At 39.1% G+C, this 19,769-nt stretch overlaps 2 protein-coding genes across 7 annotated transcripts in view; both read left to right on the plus strand.

Moving 5' to 3' along the window:
• The window catches only part of thada (THADA armadillo repeat containing), a 109,596-nt gene extending 102,556 nt beyond the window's left edge, over nucleotides 1-7,040 (plus strand). For all 6 annotated transcript variants that reach the window (XM_051916611.1, XM_051916612.1, XM_051916613.1 and 3 more), the window contains 2 exons: nucleotides 4,729-4,898; nucleotides 5,877-7,040. In XM_051916611.1, the coding sequence (XP_051772571.1) occupies nucleotides 4,729-4,898; nucleotides 5,877-6,206 (500 nt within the window). In that variant the 3' untranslated portion in view covers nucleotides 6,207-7,040. The remainder of the gene's footprint in view (nucleotides 1-4,728; nucleotides 4,899-5,876) is intronic.
• Nucleotides 7,041-7,760: 720 nt separating this feature from the next.
• Nucleotides 7,761-11,190, plus strand: LOC127524765 (mRNA decay activator protein ZFP36L2-like). Its single transcript, XM_051916631.1, has 2 exons — nucleotides 7,761-8,145; nucleotides 8,325-11,190. Exons 1-2 carry the CDS (start codon nucleotides 8,053-8,055, stop codon nucleotides 9,468-9,470), a joined length of 1,239 nt encoding a protein of 412 aa, XP_051772591.1. The 5' UTR covers nucleotides 7,761-8,052; the 3' UTR covers nucleotides 9,471-11,190.
• The last annotated feature ends 8,579 nt before the right edge of the window (nucleotides 11,191-19,769 follow it).

Raw genomic sequence — 19,769 nt, forward strand, 5'->3', positions numbered from 1 at the left:
CAGCTTTTTTAGGGATCCGTTTGCTTTCGCCTCAGTTACAGAGATGTAACCTTGAACAAGTGTAAATATTTTTACATTTACAGAATAAAGGTGCTAGGGTGTTGTATTTGGTTGCCATCGTGTTGATATGCGGTTTCTAGGGTGACTAGGTGTTTGTTAGGGTGTTGCCTACTGGCAAAAAAGTCAAAAAAGCTCTATAATATGTAAGTCTACAGAGCAAGTAGGGTACTTTTTAACAGTTTTTTCATCTTCCAGGCAAAAATCACGTTCTGATCACTTGGAAAAATACACCCTTACTCAACAAGCCCCTGGATTTGAGTTCAAACTCTGCAGCACAGCAAAGCTAAATGCTTAGCGTTAAGGGTTTGTTCGAATCCCCATACCAGGAACAATTAATAATGTTGCCTTGATGTATTATTGTTGTCGTCATAATGTGAATGCTATTTTTTTTCCCACTAGCGGATCATTTTACGTTGCCATATTTAAATATGAAGTGCTATTACTGTTATTACAAGTAAATTGCATTTTACAAGTAAATTGCTATTCCCCCCCATGTTATATCCAAGTACAACATCAGTTCTACCCTTTTGAAAAGCTTTAAACATTTGTTGCTCGCATTATTTCTGTTGATATTGTTCTTGGCCATCTGGTTTCATTTTGAGGAAGTTCTCACCTCAGCTCATGTCTAACTCCAGTGTTGTGCGTGTAATGTCTTTAGCAGTAGATGCCCCGTAGTCATTCATGTAATGGATTACAAGAAGAGGTCTGAACTGATCCATGGACCATTCATCCATTAAACCTGTAGTGTCCAAATGTAGCGCAAGAGTGCTCAATCATCAAAGCAGAGGTCTTTGGCAGTAATAGTTTAGGCATATTGGCCCTAACGCTCATTTTAGCTTGTCGATAGAACTCAACCAATACATTCTGGAAGTAAAATGTATATGTTTGACAACAGTTCTTTTAACCCTAATTGATGTGTGTAGCTGTGTAGCTTTTCATTTCTTAAACAACCATGTAGGAAGACTTATCATGTCCATATTCCAGAATGATAAAGCTAATAAATTAATGTTGTGATGTTATTTCCATCAATTTTTGGTCAAGATCTTGTATTGACAATGCAAGAGTCAAGCACTCTGTAAAGTCTACTCCAGCACATCCCAAAGACTTTCAATGAATTTAAGGTCTGGACCCAGAGGTGGCAATTCATGTGTGAAAATAACTCTTCATGCTCCCCTCCCAACCATTCTTTCACAATTTGAGCCTGATGAATCTTGACATTGTCATCCTGGAATAAAGCCATGATGTGTCTTCCTACATGGTTGTTTAAGAAATGAAAAGCTACACACTCCATCAATTAGAGTTAAAAGAACCGTTTCCAAACATATAGCATGCTAGAAATGAATGGATGGATGGATGGGGCGGTCACAGTCTATTGACACAGGAAGAATTCTAAGCATTGTGAGGTACCACATATGTTACAGAGTCTTTTTCCCGTCAGTCTTAGGGTCATGTGACCATGTGCCTGGCCTTTTAACCAGCAGACACCTGGGTGATACTGTAACACTCCTGTTAGACAGGTTAGGCTGTGGTAAAGGACACTAAAGAACTCTGGCAGACTTCTCAATTTTGGCATAAATGTGTCAGATGATATCTGTCTCCAGAGCTACACCTGATATTGCTAAATATCCAGAGCAATAATCTTAAAAGTAAGCTGCACTGCACTATTCTCATTATTATTAGTAATACCATTATATTTGTGTGGTGAAGAACCAATATGTTTAGAATATTAATGGTCAAGCTGATTATCAGTCTGTCTGTAATTTGTACATATGAGAATTCTTGCCTGTGTTTGTTTGGGTAAGAGCCTCCTCTAATTCTTTGGTTCTCATAGATCTCTGAAGGAAGCTAGAGCTGTAAACACGTGTGTGTTTTCGCACCTTGACACCACTCTCGCCCACACCAATGCTTCCTGCCCACACACTTCTTGCACCACGTTCTGCGTGTGTATCCAAATATGTGTGAGAGAGAATGCACGGATGCACGTGGTCATTCCCACATGCACCGAAATCTCTACCTACTTACAAGCTTTTTTTCATCAGTGTAACATCTGATTTACATTGATAAGTGGTAAGTGTATATAGAGTCTAAATTAAAGGAAAAAACACCCAGAAATTAAATTCTGTATTCATTTACTCATCTTCATGTCTTTCCAAACCTGTATGACTTGATTCTGTGAAACAGAAAAGAATAGCATATGGCTTCTGTGGACTCTGTCACATGGATACTTTTATGGTTGACAGTGCCCATCTTGATTCACTTTCATTATATTGAAAAGACCAGCCAATATATTGTTCAGAAAGTAAAATTTTGTGTTCCACTGAAAAAAGAAAGTCGTAAAGGTTTGGATGAACAACAGGGTGAGTAAATTATGACAACATTTTTATTTTGGGGTCTCAGTTTAGTAATTTGGTTTTGAAAAGCATTTATTAGGAGAGTGGGAGAAAGTGCACTGAGACCCCAGGTGCATTATGGGTAAGCTGGAACCAGAGGAGTTTGTCTTATTCATCCAGCCCGTCTTCCCGCTCGCCCACCACCCCTCCTTCCCTCACGCCCGACACCCGACACTAGCCCAGCTGCGCTTACTCACATCCCAGATTTGCCACACACTAAAGCTCTTCTTGCTCTCATTATTCAGAAAGTTTTTTAATTAGTTCCAGTTCCACGACTCCCACAGATCGATTACGGGAATGAAACTGCCCTCCTCTTCCTTCTGGAATCCCAGCACAACTGTGTGCGCCTAGACGCAAACCGGCTGGGCGAACTACCCCAAAACACCTCACGAACATTTCTGCTGTTACATCTACAGCCAAGGTCTAGAAACTTCTTCACGTTAATTTAAAGGGATCGTTCAGAGAATTTAAAATTCTGTTATTTTCTTACCCTTGTGTTGTTTTCAACCTGAATGACTTCTTGTTCTTCTGTGGAACACAAATAAAGATATTTTGAGAAATGTCTTTGTATGTCCATAGAATGGAAGTTAATGGTCACCAAAACAGTTTGGTTACCAAAATTCTTTAAAATGTCCACAGAAAATAAAGGTTTGAAATGACATACGGGCAAGTAAATAATGACAGCATTTATGATGACGTCATTAAGGGTGAGCAAATGATGACATTTCATTTTTGGATAAACTATACCGTTAAGTGCAGCAAGGCCTTGAAAACCTTGCTGCATACACTGTCAGAAAAAAAAAGGGTATAAAACTTTACCATTAGAGGTACAACAGCTTGTCACTGGAGCCAGTACTCTTAAAGGACAACTTTGCACCTTATCTATCACTAAAAGATGCATATTAGTACCTTATAGTAATATGTACCCTTAAGAGATGAATATGAACCTTTTAGGGATAAATGGACAAAGTTGTTGAGAAGCTGTTGTACCTCTAAAGCTACAATTTGTTTTAACTGTGCATTTTCAGCCTCTAAATGTTGAATTTATAGACATTGTTATACAAATTCTTCTCAAACTGCAGATGAACACATCAGAGTTGATCCTAAAGAAAAACAACACTCTCTTTCGCAGATACGAAGAGAACATCCTGTTGAGTAAGCGCTGAAGAGATTGAGAAATCTTTTTTTTTTTTTTTTTTTGAAGTGCTAAACCACAGAAAAAAGGAATGGAAAGAGCTTGAGTTTCCTATTATTTCTTAATGTCTGGGTGTCAGTTATTTGTTCGGCCCTGGAAGGCATCCAGCACCAAAGCCTATATGCATGAAAAGCACCTCTGACATCAGACTCCAGTAAAGCAAGAGATGGGCGTCCCAACACATCACCTAGAGAAAGGACCATGTCATCCTCTGAGTCTACACAATCAACATATTTCCATGTTCTAGTAATGTCAGCTCATGGCACTCTACTTAAGTTTGCATTGGAAAGCCGATCTGTTCATTCTTGTGCAGCGTTTGTTTTCCTAGAGTTCTGTTGGAGGAGGGGTGGGTGGGCAACCTTTAAAGTGTTGCTTTGCTCTTTCTTTTGGTTTTGACTGGCAATTCCTGGTGACTTTTGAAGTCACCTAAGTAATTTGCATGTCATCTTCTGGTTAGGAAGGGGGGCAGTGGAGGGAAACCGGAGTTTTCTGCATTAGATTTCTCACGTTACTGCTTTGAAGCATGAACAGCTGTGGTTGTTAAAGCCAAAGGGAGGTCGACGGCCATCCTGGATGGCCGTCAGTATTGTTGTGTTTTCTCACTTCCCTAATCTTACGTCTATATCTATTCTTAGATTCAACTTCCCGATCGTTGAGTCAGAAATGACCTTGAATGCCTGTGCACATATGGCACGTTGTGGTTTCCAATGTTCACGTTTTGCTTGAGTTATAGTTTTGTTTCCCTCAAATGGGTTCCATGCCAGGGGAAGATGGAAACGTGCTGTCTAGAGAACAAAAAGAGAGCAAGGCATCAATCTCAGGCTATTGCTTTACATCCAACGCTCTGGCAAATCTCAGATTGGGAGCAGATTTCGTTGTGGCAAGGCACCACCTCCACTGCATGAACCCAGTAATGCCTTGGAGACTAAAGAAACCAGACTAAGATTGACATCGCTCATTAAATTGATCTATTTAAATTTTCCATACGTGTGTTTCATAATCATTCATTTTGCTGAATCCTGTTACATCATGGAATATTTGACAGGCTTCATTTTGACTTTTTATGTTCTGCCACATTTCTAGGTGTTGCCACGGGTGCTGTCTCTCCTCCAGTTGCCCTGGAGATGGGGGTGGGTCTTTTGTGCCAGCTGTTCCAGATGTGGGACCATGTGGCTGCTGGTATGGTCAACTTGATAGAATGGCTCCTGGGAGATGAACAATTGGATACAAATTGTGAGGAATCACCAGACTTGGTAAGGACCAATTTTCCTGTTTTTGTGTAATTTTTAAATGCATCACTATATTGTTCATGTTTAGGGGCTTTTTAAACTTCGGCACACAACTCGCCCCCATTAGTGTCAGAATCAGGACACAAAATCATGCAATCCATTATTGATGAGAGTTAAAATCGTCACCTAAGAAATGGAAAAAAAAAAAGTGCAGAAAATACTATGGACTATATAAATTAGTGGGCCTATCCACCTTATTTTTAACATAAGAAGGGCTGCTGCCATTTTAAACTTGAACGTACAATCCTTCTTGTGTCAGTGGCTTCCAGTTATTTTAGATGTACAAAAACAGCCCGTTATGTTGCTTGATGTTGCAAACCAGTATTTGTTGTAATATTATATTAATGTATTCATAAACACACTGGTTTGTAGCACATTTTTTTTTAGCGTTTACTGCACTTTCTGGTTCTAATAGCAGCTAATGAATTGCAAGTCTCACACATTCACAGAAAATAGCTTACTTGTGTGTTGAAAAATAAGGTGGATAAATAAGTGCAACTATGCCCGTCCACTGGCACATTTTTCCCATTCATTTTTCCCATAGGGATTTTTAAAAAGTCAATTTTTAAAAACTGTTAAACAGTTTTAAGCCATGAGCCAAACCAACCAGCTATAAGATCTGCTAGAAAATCTGACAAAAAGACAAAGATACAAGACTGTACATAACAGCTTTAAAGGGATAGTTCACCCAAAAAAAAAAATTATCCCATGATTTACTCAACCTCAAGCCATACGTCGAGTCAGAGGTCACACTTCCATCATGAATCAGTGCGTAAAGCCGTTTTCGGAGTACAGCCCTTGTTTTTTATAGTTTGTAAAGTTTTAAATATGGATATTTTTCTTACAAAACCCATTGCTTCAATTAAGAAGGCCTTTATTAACCCACTGGAGTTACCAGTTTAAAAATGTTGGTTGTTATTCTAATTATCTTCTTTTGTCCAGGATGAAGAGTTCCTCTTTGAGAAGGGAGATCTTAACCTGTGGGCAGAGCCTTTGTTGTGGGCACGGATGTTGCACGGACACCTCTCTGCCCTCTTAAGAGTGGCATATGTACCTGGCGTAAGCGCCACAGAGCTGGACCGACTATCAGCCATTGCCAACAGCAATTTCCTCACTGCTCAGCGTTCAATGAAAGCCCTTCCTGCGCTGCCCCAGTTTTCAGCCACCATCGAGTATGCCAAGATAACACTGCTGAATGAGAGGACATCACTCGCTCAGAATCTTCTAGATACACTTTCGTTTTTCTTAGATGACTGTGAAAGACACAAGTAAAAGGGGTTGTGCATTAGGAATCTATTTTAATCTCACCGTGGTTTTCCGGTTTGCTTGCAGGAATGACCACATCTTTCTTTAATTTAAATAGTTATTACGTTTATTTGAATGTGGGTTTACTTTTGTACAATGTGTGTGTTTGTGAGACTGAGAATCTGAGAGGTTTTACTTTTTCCTCAGCTGTCTTTTCAATGTCACATTTTCACACATGGTGGTATTTGTGCAAATTGTTGTATTTAATGCACAGCTTAACGTTGTTTTTAGTAAAATGAATTGTTTGTTTGCTCCTCCTGTGCATGTTATGCAATTAGTCTGATGTGTGTTTGGTAAGTAGACAGCTGGGCTGCCTTCAGGGACTGTAGTAGCAATGTTCCCCTTTTACTGTAAATGATGTAATGTTTTGGAATGTCAGCAGCCTATTCCTCCCACACACGGGGTGGGTAAAATCATACATACCGTTCCCCTCACCAAGATCAGGTTTTTGTTTTGTTTTTTCATTAATGTATAGATGTGCTTTGCTGAAACCATGACAATGGAATTGAAATACTACACTGCTGAGATATGCAAGGAGATCTGGAGGAGGGGGGAAAGCACATCAGGCACTGTGAAGTAAATAATATTTTTTACTGTTATATGTTTTGCCTGTAGGTGGCGCCCAAGCCTTTCTTTATGACGATAAGCATTGAGACCGTTAGGAGGCAGTATTGTATAGTTTTTATTAAAGCTGAGAAACGTGTTTCTTGGAGGATTTGATTTTCACTTTGTTACAAAGCAGCTTGGTAAAAGTTCTTATTGTCTGCATTTTCTGTTTTAAATAAAGGACACAATCCTAAAGTAATGCATAAATAATGTTATGTATATATATATATAATATATATATATATATATATATATATATATATATATATATGCAGCTCCAGGGTAAACTGCACTTTATTTATACATTGAAAGAAATGAGCAGGGGAAAACTTTGTCACGTGCAGTAAGCGTCATGGTTTCTCGCTCCATGTATCAGATCTGGCACAACTTCAAAGTTTGGCCTCTCGGCCTAGATTATGCAATCGCACTAAACATTTCCTGATATCAGAGCGACCAGTCTCACACTGCAGGCGCGCGCGTGAATTTCGTGCACGCCAAGTGTAAACAGTCAACAACACTGTGCGTGTGCCTGTATGATATATATCCTTCTAAGACACTTCCATTCATTCCCCCTCCCACCGACCCAGCCCCACCGTTATAAATTACATGCAATTTTTAATATATATATTTATGATTCATAATAAAAAATAATAATACAAAAATAACTTAATAAATTCGTGAACAAACTATTAGCACAGTTGTACGATTATTTTCTGTGGTAGTATGTATATATTCGAGTATTTATTTGCTGTTTTTGAAATTCACTGCACTAAACTCTAAAATTATGTATAAAAACAACCTTGTACGTTGAGCTGTGTAGTGCTGTAAAAAGAGCGTGTGCACTGCATGAGGGGTGCAGAAAGCGACCAATGAGATCCTGAGGCCTGGCTACACTTGAAAAGCAGGGCGTAACTTTGAGGCAACTTTCGCAGTAAGTTTGAGAGCTCCTCCTCTTTACGCGCTGTCCTCAAGCTTATATGTGCGGGATAGTAAAGCAGACTCTTTACTGTTCTAGTTCGGCACTGTGGGAGAAGACTTAACAACAAAAACACGCAACTAGGAACTCAGCCTTCCTTCTCCGAGTTTCAGACCACATCTGAGACTAACATTTTTTTTTTTTTTGTATTATTCCGTATCTCTTGCACAATCCCAGAGCCAGTGACAAACTATAAGCCTTTGCATCCAAAGGATCCAGGTCGGTCTTCAAATGAGAGATCATCTGCGACTATCTTCTTCCGAAGAAACAGAAATGTCTGCAACCATCCTATCCACTTTCTACGACATCGACATGCTGTACAAGGTACTTTTGCTACTTTAACTTGCATCCTATCTCTGCTGGGACTTTACTAAGACGTTTAGAGGAGTTTTGGCTGTATAAACAACTTCATGCATGGCTGAAACGAGTACATACAAAGTTTTGCAACTACTGTGCATTGATTTTAACTCTGTTTCTCCTCTTTCCACCTCTCTGCACAACAGGAGAAGAGCCTCAACATGAACGCCATTCACATTAACAGCATGCTGGATAAGAAAGCAGTCGGGGCCCCGGTAACAACCTCCAGCAGCAGCAGTTGCACCAACAACTGCAACTCGTACGCGTCAGGATTCTTCCGTCGAAACTCCGCCAGCAACATGGAGTCCATGACGAACGGCAACAAGTACCCCGCCAGTTCTTACAGCAACATGAAGGAGAACGCCATAATGAATAAGGAGAACAAGTTTCGCGACCGCGCCTACAGCGAGAACGGCGAGCGCAGCCAGCAACAGCTGCAAGTCCTGCAGCAGAAACCGGGCTCGCAGATCAACTCCACCCGCTACAAGACGGAGCTCTGCAGGCCATTCGAGGAAAACGGCGCGTGTAAATACGGCGAAAAGTGTCAGTTCGCGCACGGCTACCACGAGCTGAGAAGCCTGTCTCGCCACCCAAAATACAAAACCGAGCCCTGTCGCACTTTCCACACCATCGGCTTCTGTCCGTATGGCCCGCGCTGCCACTTCATCCATAATGCCGACGAACGCAGACCAGCGCCCACCAACACCAACAGCATGCATGTAGAGTCCACCAAGCCCGCCAGGGGAGAGCCGGTGTGCGGCTACGGGCAGCACCAGCAGGCGGCGGGAGCCTTCAGGGACCGACCAAAACTCCACCACAGCCTTAGCTTCTCGGGTTTCTCCAGCCACCACGAACTCGACTCGCCCCTTCTCGAAAGCCCCACGTCCCGCACTCCCCCACCGCCTTCTTCCAATAGTTCCCCCAGCGCCACTAACTTCTACGAAGACGTTCTCTCGTCGAGTCGTTGCCTTGGGAACAGTGCCTTCTCTTTCCCCGGCCAAGACCTCAAAACCCTGCTCGCGCCGCTGGCCGTGCACACGCACAACGGTTACTATGGGAACCTTCAGGTCAACATGGGCGACGGCCTCGGCCACTTGCAGTCCCTCCACCGCCTGTCGGAGTCGCCGGTGTTCGACTCGCCCCCCAGCCCGCCTGACAGCATCTCGGACCGGGAGAGCTACGCTAGCGGCTCGCTCAGCTCCTCTGGAAGTCTCAGCGGCTCTGAGTCTCCCAGTCTGGACGGCGGGAGACGTTTGCCAATCTTCAGCAGGCTGTCGATTTCCGATGATTAATCCGCTTTTATAGTGAATTGTGGTGGATTTTTTCTCTCTCTCGCGACCCTCCCGATAGATATGCAATTCAGCAAAAGACTTTAATATCGAGGGAGATGGATTTGTTTGTCAGACGGTTGACATGGCATTAGTCTGTATGAACTGCTTGAAGGCATTCCACCGGTGCAGTTTGTTGCATTCTCTTGGTCTTTTTGGACCAACTACTTTCCAGATTTGTACAAAAGACTTGTTTTTGAACGTGAAAGACAGAGCGGTTTCAGATTTTCCTTCTTCCTTGCCAAGAATATGCCTTGACAAAAAGTATACTAGTTTTGAAAGTATGTACTTCCATTCCAAAAGTTTATCCAGTTTCGCGGCGCCACCCAGTGGTTTGGTTGGTTTGTGCAGTTTGAAACTTTCGTTTGGCTTGTTGGGAAATCACTGCTGATGGTTGAATATATCTATTTTTTTTTTTTAGCTGATTTGTGTGATTTACATAGCAGTGCATAACTGGCTATGAACTATTTAACTTATTTATTTTATCTTGTGAAAAGTATAGGCTACATTGTTAATTGTGTCCATACTGTATTTATCGAGTATGATGAAGCAATAGATCTATATTCTTTTATGTTTAAATTAAGATCGCCATTATTAATCTACATAAAGTGGAGTGTATGTTCTTTTCACAGTAATATATATTTTTGTTTGGTCTCTTTTTTTTTTTTTTTTTTTTTTTTTTTTTTTTTTTTTTTTTTGTAACTTCTTTATTTTATTGTAAATGAGTAAAAAAAAAAAAATCTTAATTTAAGAGATTGTATGTGATATTTATTTCATTCATTTTGTTTCCTTGTTTACGTTCATTAAAAAAAAAAGTTTGTGTGATTTGCTTGTTTGTTGGGATGTTACTTTTCGGAAGGGTTTGTTTGTTTTTGTTTTGGAGAATCGTTAGACGTGTCCCTTTTAGGTAGGTATGTACGTAGAATGTATAAACTGTTTGGACCGTCCAAACGTGTACTAGCCTTAGATTTTCATTAAAATCAGATTTCAAAGATCCCAAGTACATTGGTTAACCAAAAAGTATTTTTTTTTTTAATTTTATATATATAATTATACACACATACATATACACGTGTATGTAAAATGCACGACAGCCATGTGCGTGAGAATGTAGCAGTCAAGTGCCCCAGTATTACTGCCTAGTGCCTGTGGGGATTCACCATCTTACATTGCCTTATGATTAACCAAATAAAGTATTTTCATACATGTTATTGTTTTACAACAAGAGGAAATGAATGTAGTTTGTAATTTATATTTCTTGGAAGGTTGTTACCACTTATCAAAGGAGAGAAATAGAGGCTTAGAGCAACAATCTGAGTTGTATTTTTATTTTTTATTTTCCCTATTACTCCCTGTTCCTTGCATTGTTTTGCCTTTTTGTTTGTTCTTTTGCTTTCCTACGATATGGTAATGGTCTGACTCTTCCAAACTTGCTGGACGGGGAAGAGTTTGAACACATTTAGTTTGTACATAGTAGGTACAGGGGATTCGCACTATGTACCTTTTTTGACTACTTTATCAGAAGTAAAGCTTTTTGAATGTAATAAAAAAAAAAGACAAAAAGAACAGGATTTGTAACATTTGTTTTTGGGGCGTCAGTTCACTACAAATTGCGTGTGAGACTGTTAACTTTGTACTGTACATTTTTGTAGTTCTCCCAATAAAATAATTTTGGAAAAAAAACCGAACATTGGAATGTAGTCCATGTGGTTTTCATTGAAACACTGGAGCTGTTTTGCAAGTCATACTTGTGTATAAGCTCTTCAAGTCACACACAAGCCATTTCTATTCTTGTATTTTTTCCCTGAAAACAGTCTCTCTCGACTCACATGAACCCTGACAGTTTCTGCATGCTGAGGTTGAGTCTAACCGCAGTGGTCTGCATTCTGTCTGCATGTTTAGCTGCCTGTGACAGGAGTTATGGGGGTTGCCCCAACCTAGTAGTTTTGTTCTCCGTGGCTGACTAAGACTGAAGTCATCTGTATGCAGTGTCAAAACTTGCTCAATGCATATTTCAAACAATATATGATTAATGACACGACAGTTTGCTTGCTTTCGTTATTTGACAGTATTTGCATAACACAATGTTCCTTTAAATAAAGAGAAGAAAATTACTGTTCCCTCATAAAAAAGGATGAGAACTTTTAGTATGGTGCCATTCACATATTGCTCACCATTCATAAATGACCATGACGCACACTCATACGGTCTCAGATTGCTGCCTGTAGACATTGTAGGGCATTCATGCAACCTTGATTTGGTTTAGTCATTCAACTGTTTGTTTTTGCCAATGTTTTAAAGCACTGAAGTGACTGTGGTATGTGATAAAAACTATCACCACCACTGAAGTCATATATAAAATAAGGAAGAAAGATAACAGTGGGCAAATATTTATCAAGTCCCACTGCGATTTATGATGAAATATTTATCAAAACCCACAGCGAGTAGATCAGTGCCAAATGGTCTGTGATCTGTTTCTCCATTTGTCCGTCAGGAATGTGTGTCGTGAAGGTGCCTCGCTTCAGAGTAAATCTGTACTCTTTGTCTTATACGTGTGAATGCAAATGGTTGAGTGTGCATGTTTGTGTGTCAGAGTGGTAAATGCGCCTGGAACTCCTACAATGACAGGAAATGCTCTGACTTCTGATTATGGCAGGAAAGACCCGGTTCCTTACCGCCTCCCATTTCCAGCCTCTCTCCTGCTGGTTTTGTCATCTTTATTGGTATAGTCAGTCAGGCATTCTGAAAGTTTCTATTTGTGCCTCAGTGTGTTTAACAGGAAAAGTTGGAGAAGGAAGGGGTGTTGGATTCATAAAAACACTGTTCTCATGCAAAGAAAAGGACTTACTAATATTACATTTAAACCTATCTATCTATCTATCTATCTATCTATCTATCTATCTATCATCTATCTATCTATCTATCTATCTATCACATTAACACCTTCAAATTTCATTAAAATGAAAACCTTATTTTTTTTTTTTCAGATCTTACAATGTTCTCAATTTGACCTCCCATTTCCTGTGTGATGAATTAACTGAAAGTAATGTGAGCTCATTTAAAAAAAAAAAAAAAAAAAAAAACACGATCAAATAAAAAAAAATATGAAACATTTATTTTTAATTCCAAGAGGATAACTGGACACCAATTATACTGAATCAAACATACAATGTGATGAGGTCAGCATATGCTTCTCAGAAGTTATTGCTACACTGATATTCCATTCCAAACAACCATTATTTTTCCAAATGTTTGTTTCACAAAGCAACAATTAATTGAAAAGTTAAAGAGTGTTTGATATCCCTTGTGTACAGTAATTATGCACTGGAGCACAAGCTTTATAGTTTATTTCACATTGTTGTTGTGTGGTTGGCTTTGGGGTGTAAATCAGTGTCCAGAAAATCCCTTTAAGAAGAAAAAAGACTTCAAAGAAATCCTGCTGGCTTTGCATGAAAGGTGCAGCTTGTCCATGACCCTTCACTATTTCACAAAATTGCAAATATTTACTCATCATGTGCAGGAGGTCATTGTTTACAGGCCGGCAGACGGAGGACCAGTGAAGGCAACATCCATAAAGGGTATAATAAGTCCAGCAGAGTGTGTATCTCTGCTTGAGTCAGTCACCTCTTAGTTTTCTGAAATTGGACAAATTCCCACCTCAGTGAATAATATGCCATAATATAACTGCCACATTATCACATGCTGCTAATAATAATATAACTTGCTGAACAAGTTGTTCTTGCACATTTGAGTTGTTTACACGTTACTGTTGGCCAATAATGAGTGAAGATGTGTGTGCGTACCTATGCTCCTTTGTGCTAGATAATTACTCAGATTGCACCCTGAACTGTGATTAAATTATGGGTGTAGCTTTATCAGTTATGTTGCTCACTTTAATGAACTGATCTAAAAAAGCCTGGGATCAAGGGAAGAAGAAGAACTAGGTTATTAATGCCAATAATAATAATAATCATTATTCTGTGGCATACACATAGAAAATGCATATGCCTGCACAGACAGGGCTTAGCCTAAGCCAAGATTAGGCCTTAGTTCAATTAGAATATTTAAGTGGCTTTTATAAATGTACACTAGAAAAAAGCATTACTGGTGTGCATCTTGAGACAAAACAATGACACTGACATATTTTAAGATGTGTCAGTACAAGCTGCTTTCAGTTAAAACAGCTCAAACATGCATTTTAGTCTAGGACTAGCTTAAGTCTTGTCTGTGAAACCAGGGGATAAAGTGGGACACTAAAGCCACACTTAACATCTAAATGTCATTGATTTAGATAACAAAATATAGATTTATTTTAAAGACAAATATACTTTTCAAGCAAAAAATTGACAAAATGAAGACAAAAGGTCCTATGATTTTTTCTGGTTGTCAACTGTTCAGCCGCGGCTCGTCTGTGTGGGTAGGTGAGGCAGAGCCCCACCAAAATATTCATCTAAACATAGACCTCTATATATACACTGAATTAATAATAAATCATAAATGTGTGCAGAATTCTGCAACAGATTTTTTTTAGACTATTTTAAGACTATATTAAAAGGTAGCTCATGAATTTGGCAGGCATGTATTCATGATGCTAAGCGGGGCAGCCAGTCTTGGAGCCCTCCCTAGCTCTACAGCGCCCCACAAATTTCCAATGTAAATCTGTGGTGAAAAAATGGAACTGCAGTGTGCTCTCATCATTGGGACAGATTTCACATAACACCCCGCTTATTTTCATGTTAGGTAAACAGACCTTTTTAACACCTGTTTGCCACCTGATGTCACCTGTTGGAGTTTGGGTTCCTTGCCGCTGTCGCCTTTGGCTTGCTTATTTGGGGACACTTGACATTTGATATTCAACAGTGTTTTGATCTGCCTGCACTGACACCATTGTATGCGAACTGAACTAAGCTGGATGATGACATCACTGTTTACTCCAATGCTGATATAGATAAATTAACTAAATTAATAACTATCGATTCTAACAACGGAATGAATCAATACTGAATTTACTTAAGATGGATAATGACACCATTTTCTTTAAGAGCTGCTGTGCAGCCAAAATTATATACCAGTTATCACTGTAAAGCTGCTTTGACACAATCTGCATTGTAAAAAGCGCTATATAAATAAAGGTGACTTGACTTGACTTGACTTTATGTAACCTGACTCCAGACCAAGGCCCTGTCCCAAATGGCACCCTAAACACTTGCGACCTTCTTTCGAGTCCGCACTTTCGTGATGTAACACAACTTTGAGTGTTGGGAAGAAGTCTGCTGCGGAGCTTGCACCAGTGCGGGCTCAGCAAAAGTGTGCATCGAGGGTGCATATCGACTGCAAAGGGGGTGCTCACAACACGAGCACCCTTCTGAAACATAAAATGACAAATGGGACACCCTACGGTCTCATGGACTTAACGGACACATGCACACGGCAAGCCATTGTAAGTCCACAAGACTGAAAGTGCGTATGAAACCAGCAAACATTGGCTGAATCCCAAATGGCACCCAAAACACTTGCGGTCTTCCTACAAGTCCGCACTTTCGTGACGTAACACAACTTTGAGTGTCGGGAAGAAGTCTGCTGCGGAGCTTGCACCAGTGCGGGCTCAGCAAAAGTGTGCATCGAGGGTGCATATCGACTGCAAAGGGGGTGCTCACAACACGAGCACCCTTCTGAAACATAAAATGACAAATGGGACACCCTATGGTCTCGTGGACTTAACGGACATGCACACACGGAAGCCATTAGGTGTGTTCGACATCGGCTGCAACTGATCGGCGAGAGTAACCACTTGCAGTCGGGGAGGAGCTGAAAATGGAGACGTGAAGTCGGTTTTGCATACTTTATCACAGCTGAAGTGAAATGAATACAATATTTGACTAATACACCAATGTTTCAAAGACATTTTCATTCAACACTTTACGTAGGCTACTGCTTACAGCGTCTGTTTGTACAAGAGTAAAGTTCAACATAAGCCTATACTATTTAAATACCAATGTAGTGGGGTCTACGTTTTTTTTATCAGTTTTATTTTGATAAACATGACACAATATAACATCGCGAAAACATGAAAAGAGCTTTAACTGTTATAAAAATACAGATTTGTGAGCATTAGTTGAATTGAAGGTGTGAGAATAAACATGAAACACACGTGATCATTGTCATGCGGTGAATCCGGCCAATCGTGAAACAGGTGTGTCGTCATCAGAGCTCGTGCAGCCGCTCTTGAGATGCTGCGCAGAATGAACCAGCCGGCTGCTATCGAATCGTTCTCGCGGTACTTTGATGCCATACGTTACAGTCACATGGCGTCGGTGCTGTCTCAAGTTAGACAAAATTTCTAACCGGCATGCACTGCTTTAAGTCAGATGCTGATCAGTATGTGCAGTGCTGCATGAAGTCGAACAAGCCTATTGTAAGTCCACAAGACCGAAAGTGCATAGAAGTGTGCCATTTGGGATTCAGCCATTGGTCCAACGCAGTGTTGCCAATTTAGGGATATTGTCACTAGATTTAGTGACTTCCCCGCCCCTTTTGAGACATTTTTCAAAAGTTTAGGGACAAATCTAGAAACTTCTTGGACAAACCTTATCTAGATTCTTATTTTGCCCACTGATCCATATGCATATTTATATAGATCAATGATTTTTGCCATTATGATGTCATCTAGTGACATTTAGTTACCAGTGTTAGCTACTTTCAATTGAAAGCAGTTGGCGACACTGGTCCGATGGCAACGCCATGTCCCCGGCCAAAAATAGTTGCGGTAGGACGGCATAAATCGGTAAAAATATGTAACACAGAACATTTCCTAAAAATGCATTCAGATAAGTTTGTCTACAATTTTCTGGGGTTGCATGTATAATTGTGTTGACTTTTAGCTACATGTAGTTTAATATATAACACTTAATTATTAAATAAATTAATAAGATAACGCCTAAGACGTTAGTTCAAATTTCATTTTGGAACTATTTTTCAACCATGACAGGATGTGTTGGAGGGACATCTTTTCAACGGTCATTAAACGTCCAAATGTTTGCTGGGAAGTGTGCCATTTGGGATAGGGCCCAATAGCATTCCGCTTCAACTATGCATCTGCATCAGGTTAGTAACTAGTTGGTATGTCTGTTCTTTCTATGTGTAGTAGCGTATCAAATTAATGAGAGTATAAGCCCTTTAGTTTAAATGTGCTCATGTGAATAGTTTTTATATACAGTAGTTCTGTTGTGTTTGTTTTATGTTTGTTCTGAGAATAGACATAACTTTTTTCCTCACTAGAATTCCTAAGTTGTAATATTCTAAAACAACATTTGAAGGTAATAAATACTATTAAGGCAATTCTAAAATGGCATTCTATGCGTTTGTTGTGTAGCCTATACTAAAGTATGTCAATCATTAAAGCACCAACCTCAGGCTGAATAACGGATTCGGACATTACAATTCGGTCAAAAGTGTGTATGATTAGGATGATCAGCGATTAGGATATAAAGCTTACAAAATGTTTATTATAAACTAGCTAAGACACAGAATCTGCCCTACCTAAATTTATATATAAATTTATCTACTGCAAATGTATATGATGTCAATCATAGTTAATGTGATTCTCTACACCTGTGGTTACTCTGATAGTACACCTGTGTGAACTTGAGGAGAACACTTTATACATCCATGAAAAATCACTAAAACACCAGCTGAATTCAGTGGAATTCGTACATTTTAAGTGTGGAGTAAGTGTCCAAATACTTTTTGGGACACTGTTTCTAAAACATTTTGGTGAACTAAAAATTTTGTTTTGGTTACACTTTATTTGGATGGTCCACTCTAGATATTCTACTAACTATAAGTAATTTGTCAACTAACTCTCTTTAGAGTATTAGTAGACTGTAGCAGACCGTTAGGTTAGAGTTAGGTGTTAGGGTTAGTAGAATAAGTTGACATGTATAGTTGCAAACTTATACTCGGTAGAATGTCTGTTGGGGAGCATAAAAATAAAGTGTTAGCAGATATTAGGCAGTCTACTAATACTCTAATGAGAGTTAGTTGACATGTAGTTGCAAAGTTACTTATGCTGTAGTTAGCAGAATGTCTAAAGTGGGCCATCGTAATAGTTTATGCCAAAAATGTTCACTTGAGCTTGATCCAGTAATTCCCCTCTAACCGGATAGCTCCCTTGTTGTTTGGCCAGACTTCCTCATGATTTCTCATTGCCTTTGTCATTGTCTTGAGTTTACATTTGCCGGTCAAGATGTTCCCGCTGAGGTCAAGACAAACAGACTCTGGAAAAATGTGAATGGGGCCTAATATAAATAGACCTAATAATTTTTTTTTTTTTTTTTTTTTGGATGCAATGTGTCTTGTGCACTAGTCTAAGACCACAAAAAAACTTTATTTGTGTTTCAAATGGACAGTCAGAAAGATATGAATATTCACAGTTTATATTCACACGGACTGTTAGAATTTCATTATTAATGATATGTTTTAAATAAATAACTTTTTATTTTATTAACTTTGGTGATTGTCAGGCAGAAATTAGAACATTTGTCATGCACAAAGCTCTACACATTCCCCTGGTGAGTTTATTAAATATCATGAATATATCCATGTGAAAAAGAAGTGTGCTTAATTATATTGAATGTGCACTTGTAGTGTACTTCTATTTTTAAAAGTATACTAATATATAATATAATATTAATGAAATAAAAGATCACGTAAGTGTGTTTATAGAGAGTATAGCTTTAAAAGAAAAAGTTATAAAACCTTAAAGTGTTCTGTCAGGCACTTCATAGAATCTCTTAAGGGTTCTTTTTTTTGTTACATTTCTACAGTAATACCATACTGAAATTTTAAAAGAGTATGTAAACATGCAAATTGGTAATAGATTTTTGGTGGTGGCCATGTCTAAGTGAGAAATGTATTTATGTAATTTGAAAGATGTAGTCATTGAATACATATTGTGCCAAAGCAATGTTAAATAATCTTCATTTATACCTATATATACTTTATAGGTACACTATAATTACCGAAAGTTATGCAGTAAATTCATTTGAATTACGCAGTACTTTCTGGGCTGTAATCTAAAGCGTTACCAAACTTTTTTTAAAAATATGCTTAAGTGTACTTATTGTTTCACAAGGGTAGAACTCTCAGCTAAACAAATTTCACAGTGTTTAAATGATAATGTCCATTCTTGAGAATTTAGCAGATTTTGTCCCAAAATCAGTGCAGAAAATCTGAAAAAAGCAATCAGATTCCATTTGGCCAGGTGATCAGTGCAAATCTGAATTGAGTAACATTCACTTATGTAAACTATTTACAATATCAAAACAGTCAATTTTATAGCCAGAAATGTGGAAAACATGTTTCAGTGTGGTGGTCTAATAGTTTGCAAGTAAACACAACCTCCCACTCTTTACTCTGAATATACACAAATTCAGTGGATCGTAAAATTGAGCAGCTTACGCTCGTAAGTGGAAGCCTTATTTGAAGACGTTTAATTGGAGCATACACTCTGGCAATTTCTTGGCAGCATGACGTAGATAACTGTACTCATTTGCGTTATTACTGAGTAAACAGTTTTTGGGCTCCCAAACAGAAGCCCTTGAAATCTGTTGGTTTATGATGGAGGAGCATGTATGTGTGTGTGTGTGTGTGTGTGTGTGAGTGTGTGTGTGTGTGTGTGTGTTTATGGACCACAAAGTAATTGCATGTAATCATCCAAAATGTTTATACTGTACCGATACTGTAGCTAGGCTGAGAGCGTGTGAGCTTGCAGAGCCACTTGGTCATTATCTACTGAGTTCTTGGTGACATTGGTTTGCAGCTGGTGAGAATGTCACTCTGGAACATTTGTGAGAAAGAATAACAAGGTCTTCAGGTTTCAATGTGTATGTGCAGGAAGTTAGAGAGGTCAGAGGTGAGCGCTTGACGGATATTAGGTGAAGTTGAGGGTGGGGGACAACGCAGCGGAAGGTGCTTCGGAGGTGGTATGCTTGGTCATCTCGAGATTTCATATCGACCGCTTTTCAGACAAAGGCCACGTTGATAAGGTCTGTGAGGGAAATGAGTGCTGGAAATGAGTGTTTCTGCTCTTCAGGATGTTTATTATCCCTTTCTTTTTTCTCCTTCTCGCTTACTTTCTCTGCACGGGTTCTTCAATGTCTTCTTATATGGTATTGAGATTGATCACAAAAAAAAAAATTACACACTCATATTTTTCAAAATGTATGACTTTCCTTCTTTTGTAGAACACAGAAATAAAAAACT

This window comes from Ctenopharyngodon idella, chromosome 13, assembly GCF_019924925.1.
Source record: "Ctenopharyngodon idella isolate HZGC_01 chromosome 13, HZGC01, whole genome shotgun sequence".
Taxonomy (NCBI): Eukaryota; Metazoa; Chordata; class Actinopteri; order Cypriniformes; family Xenocyprididae; genus Ctenopharyngodon; species Ctenopharyngodon idella.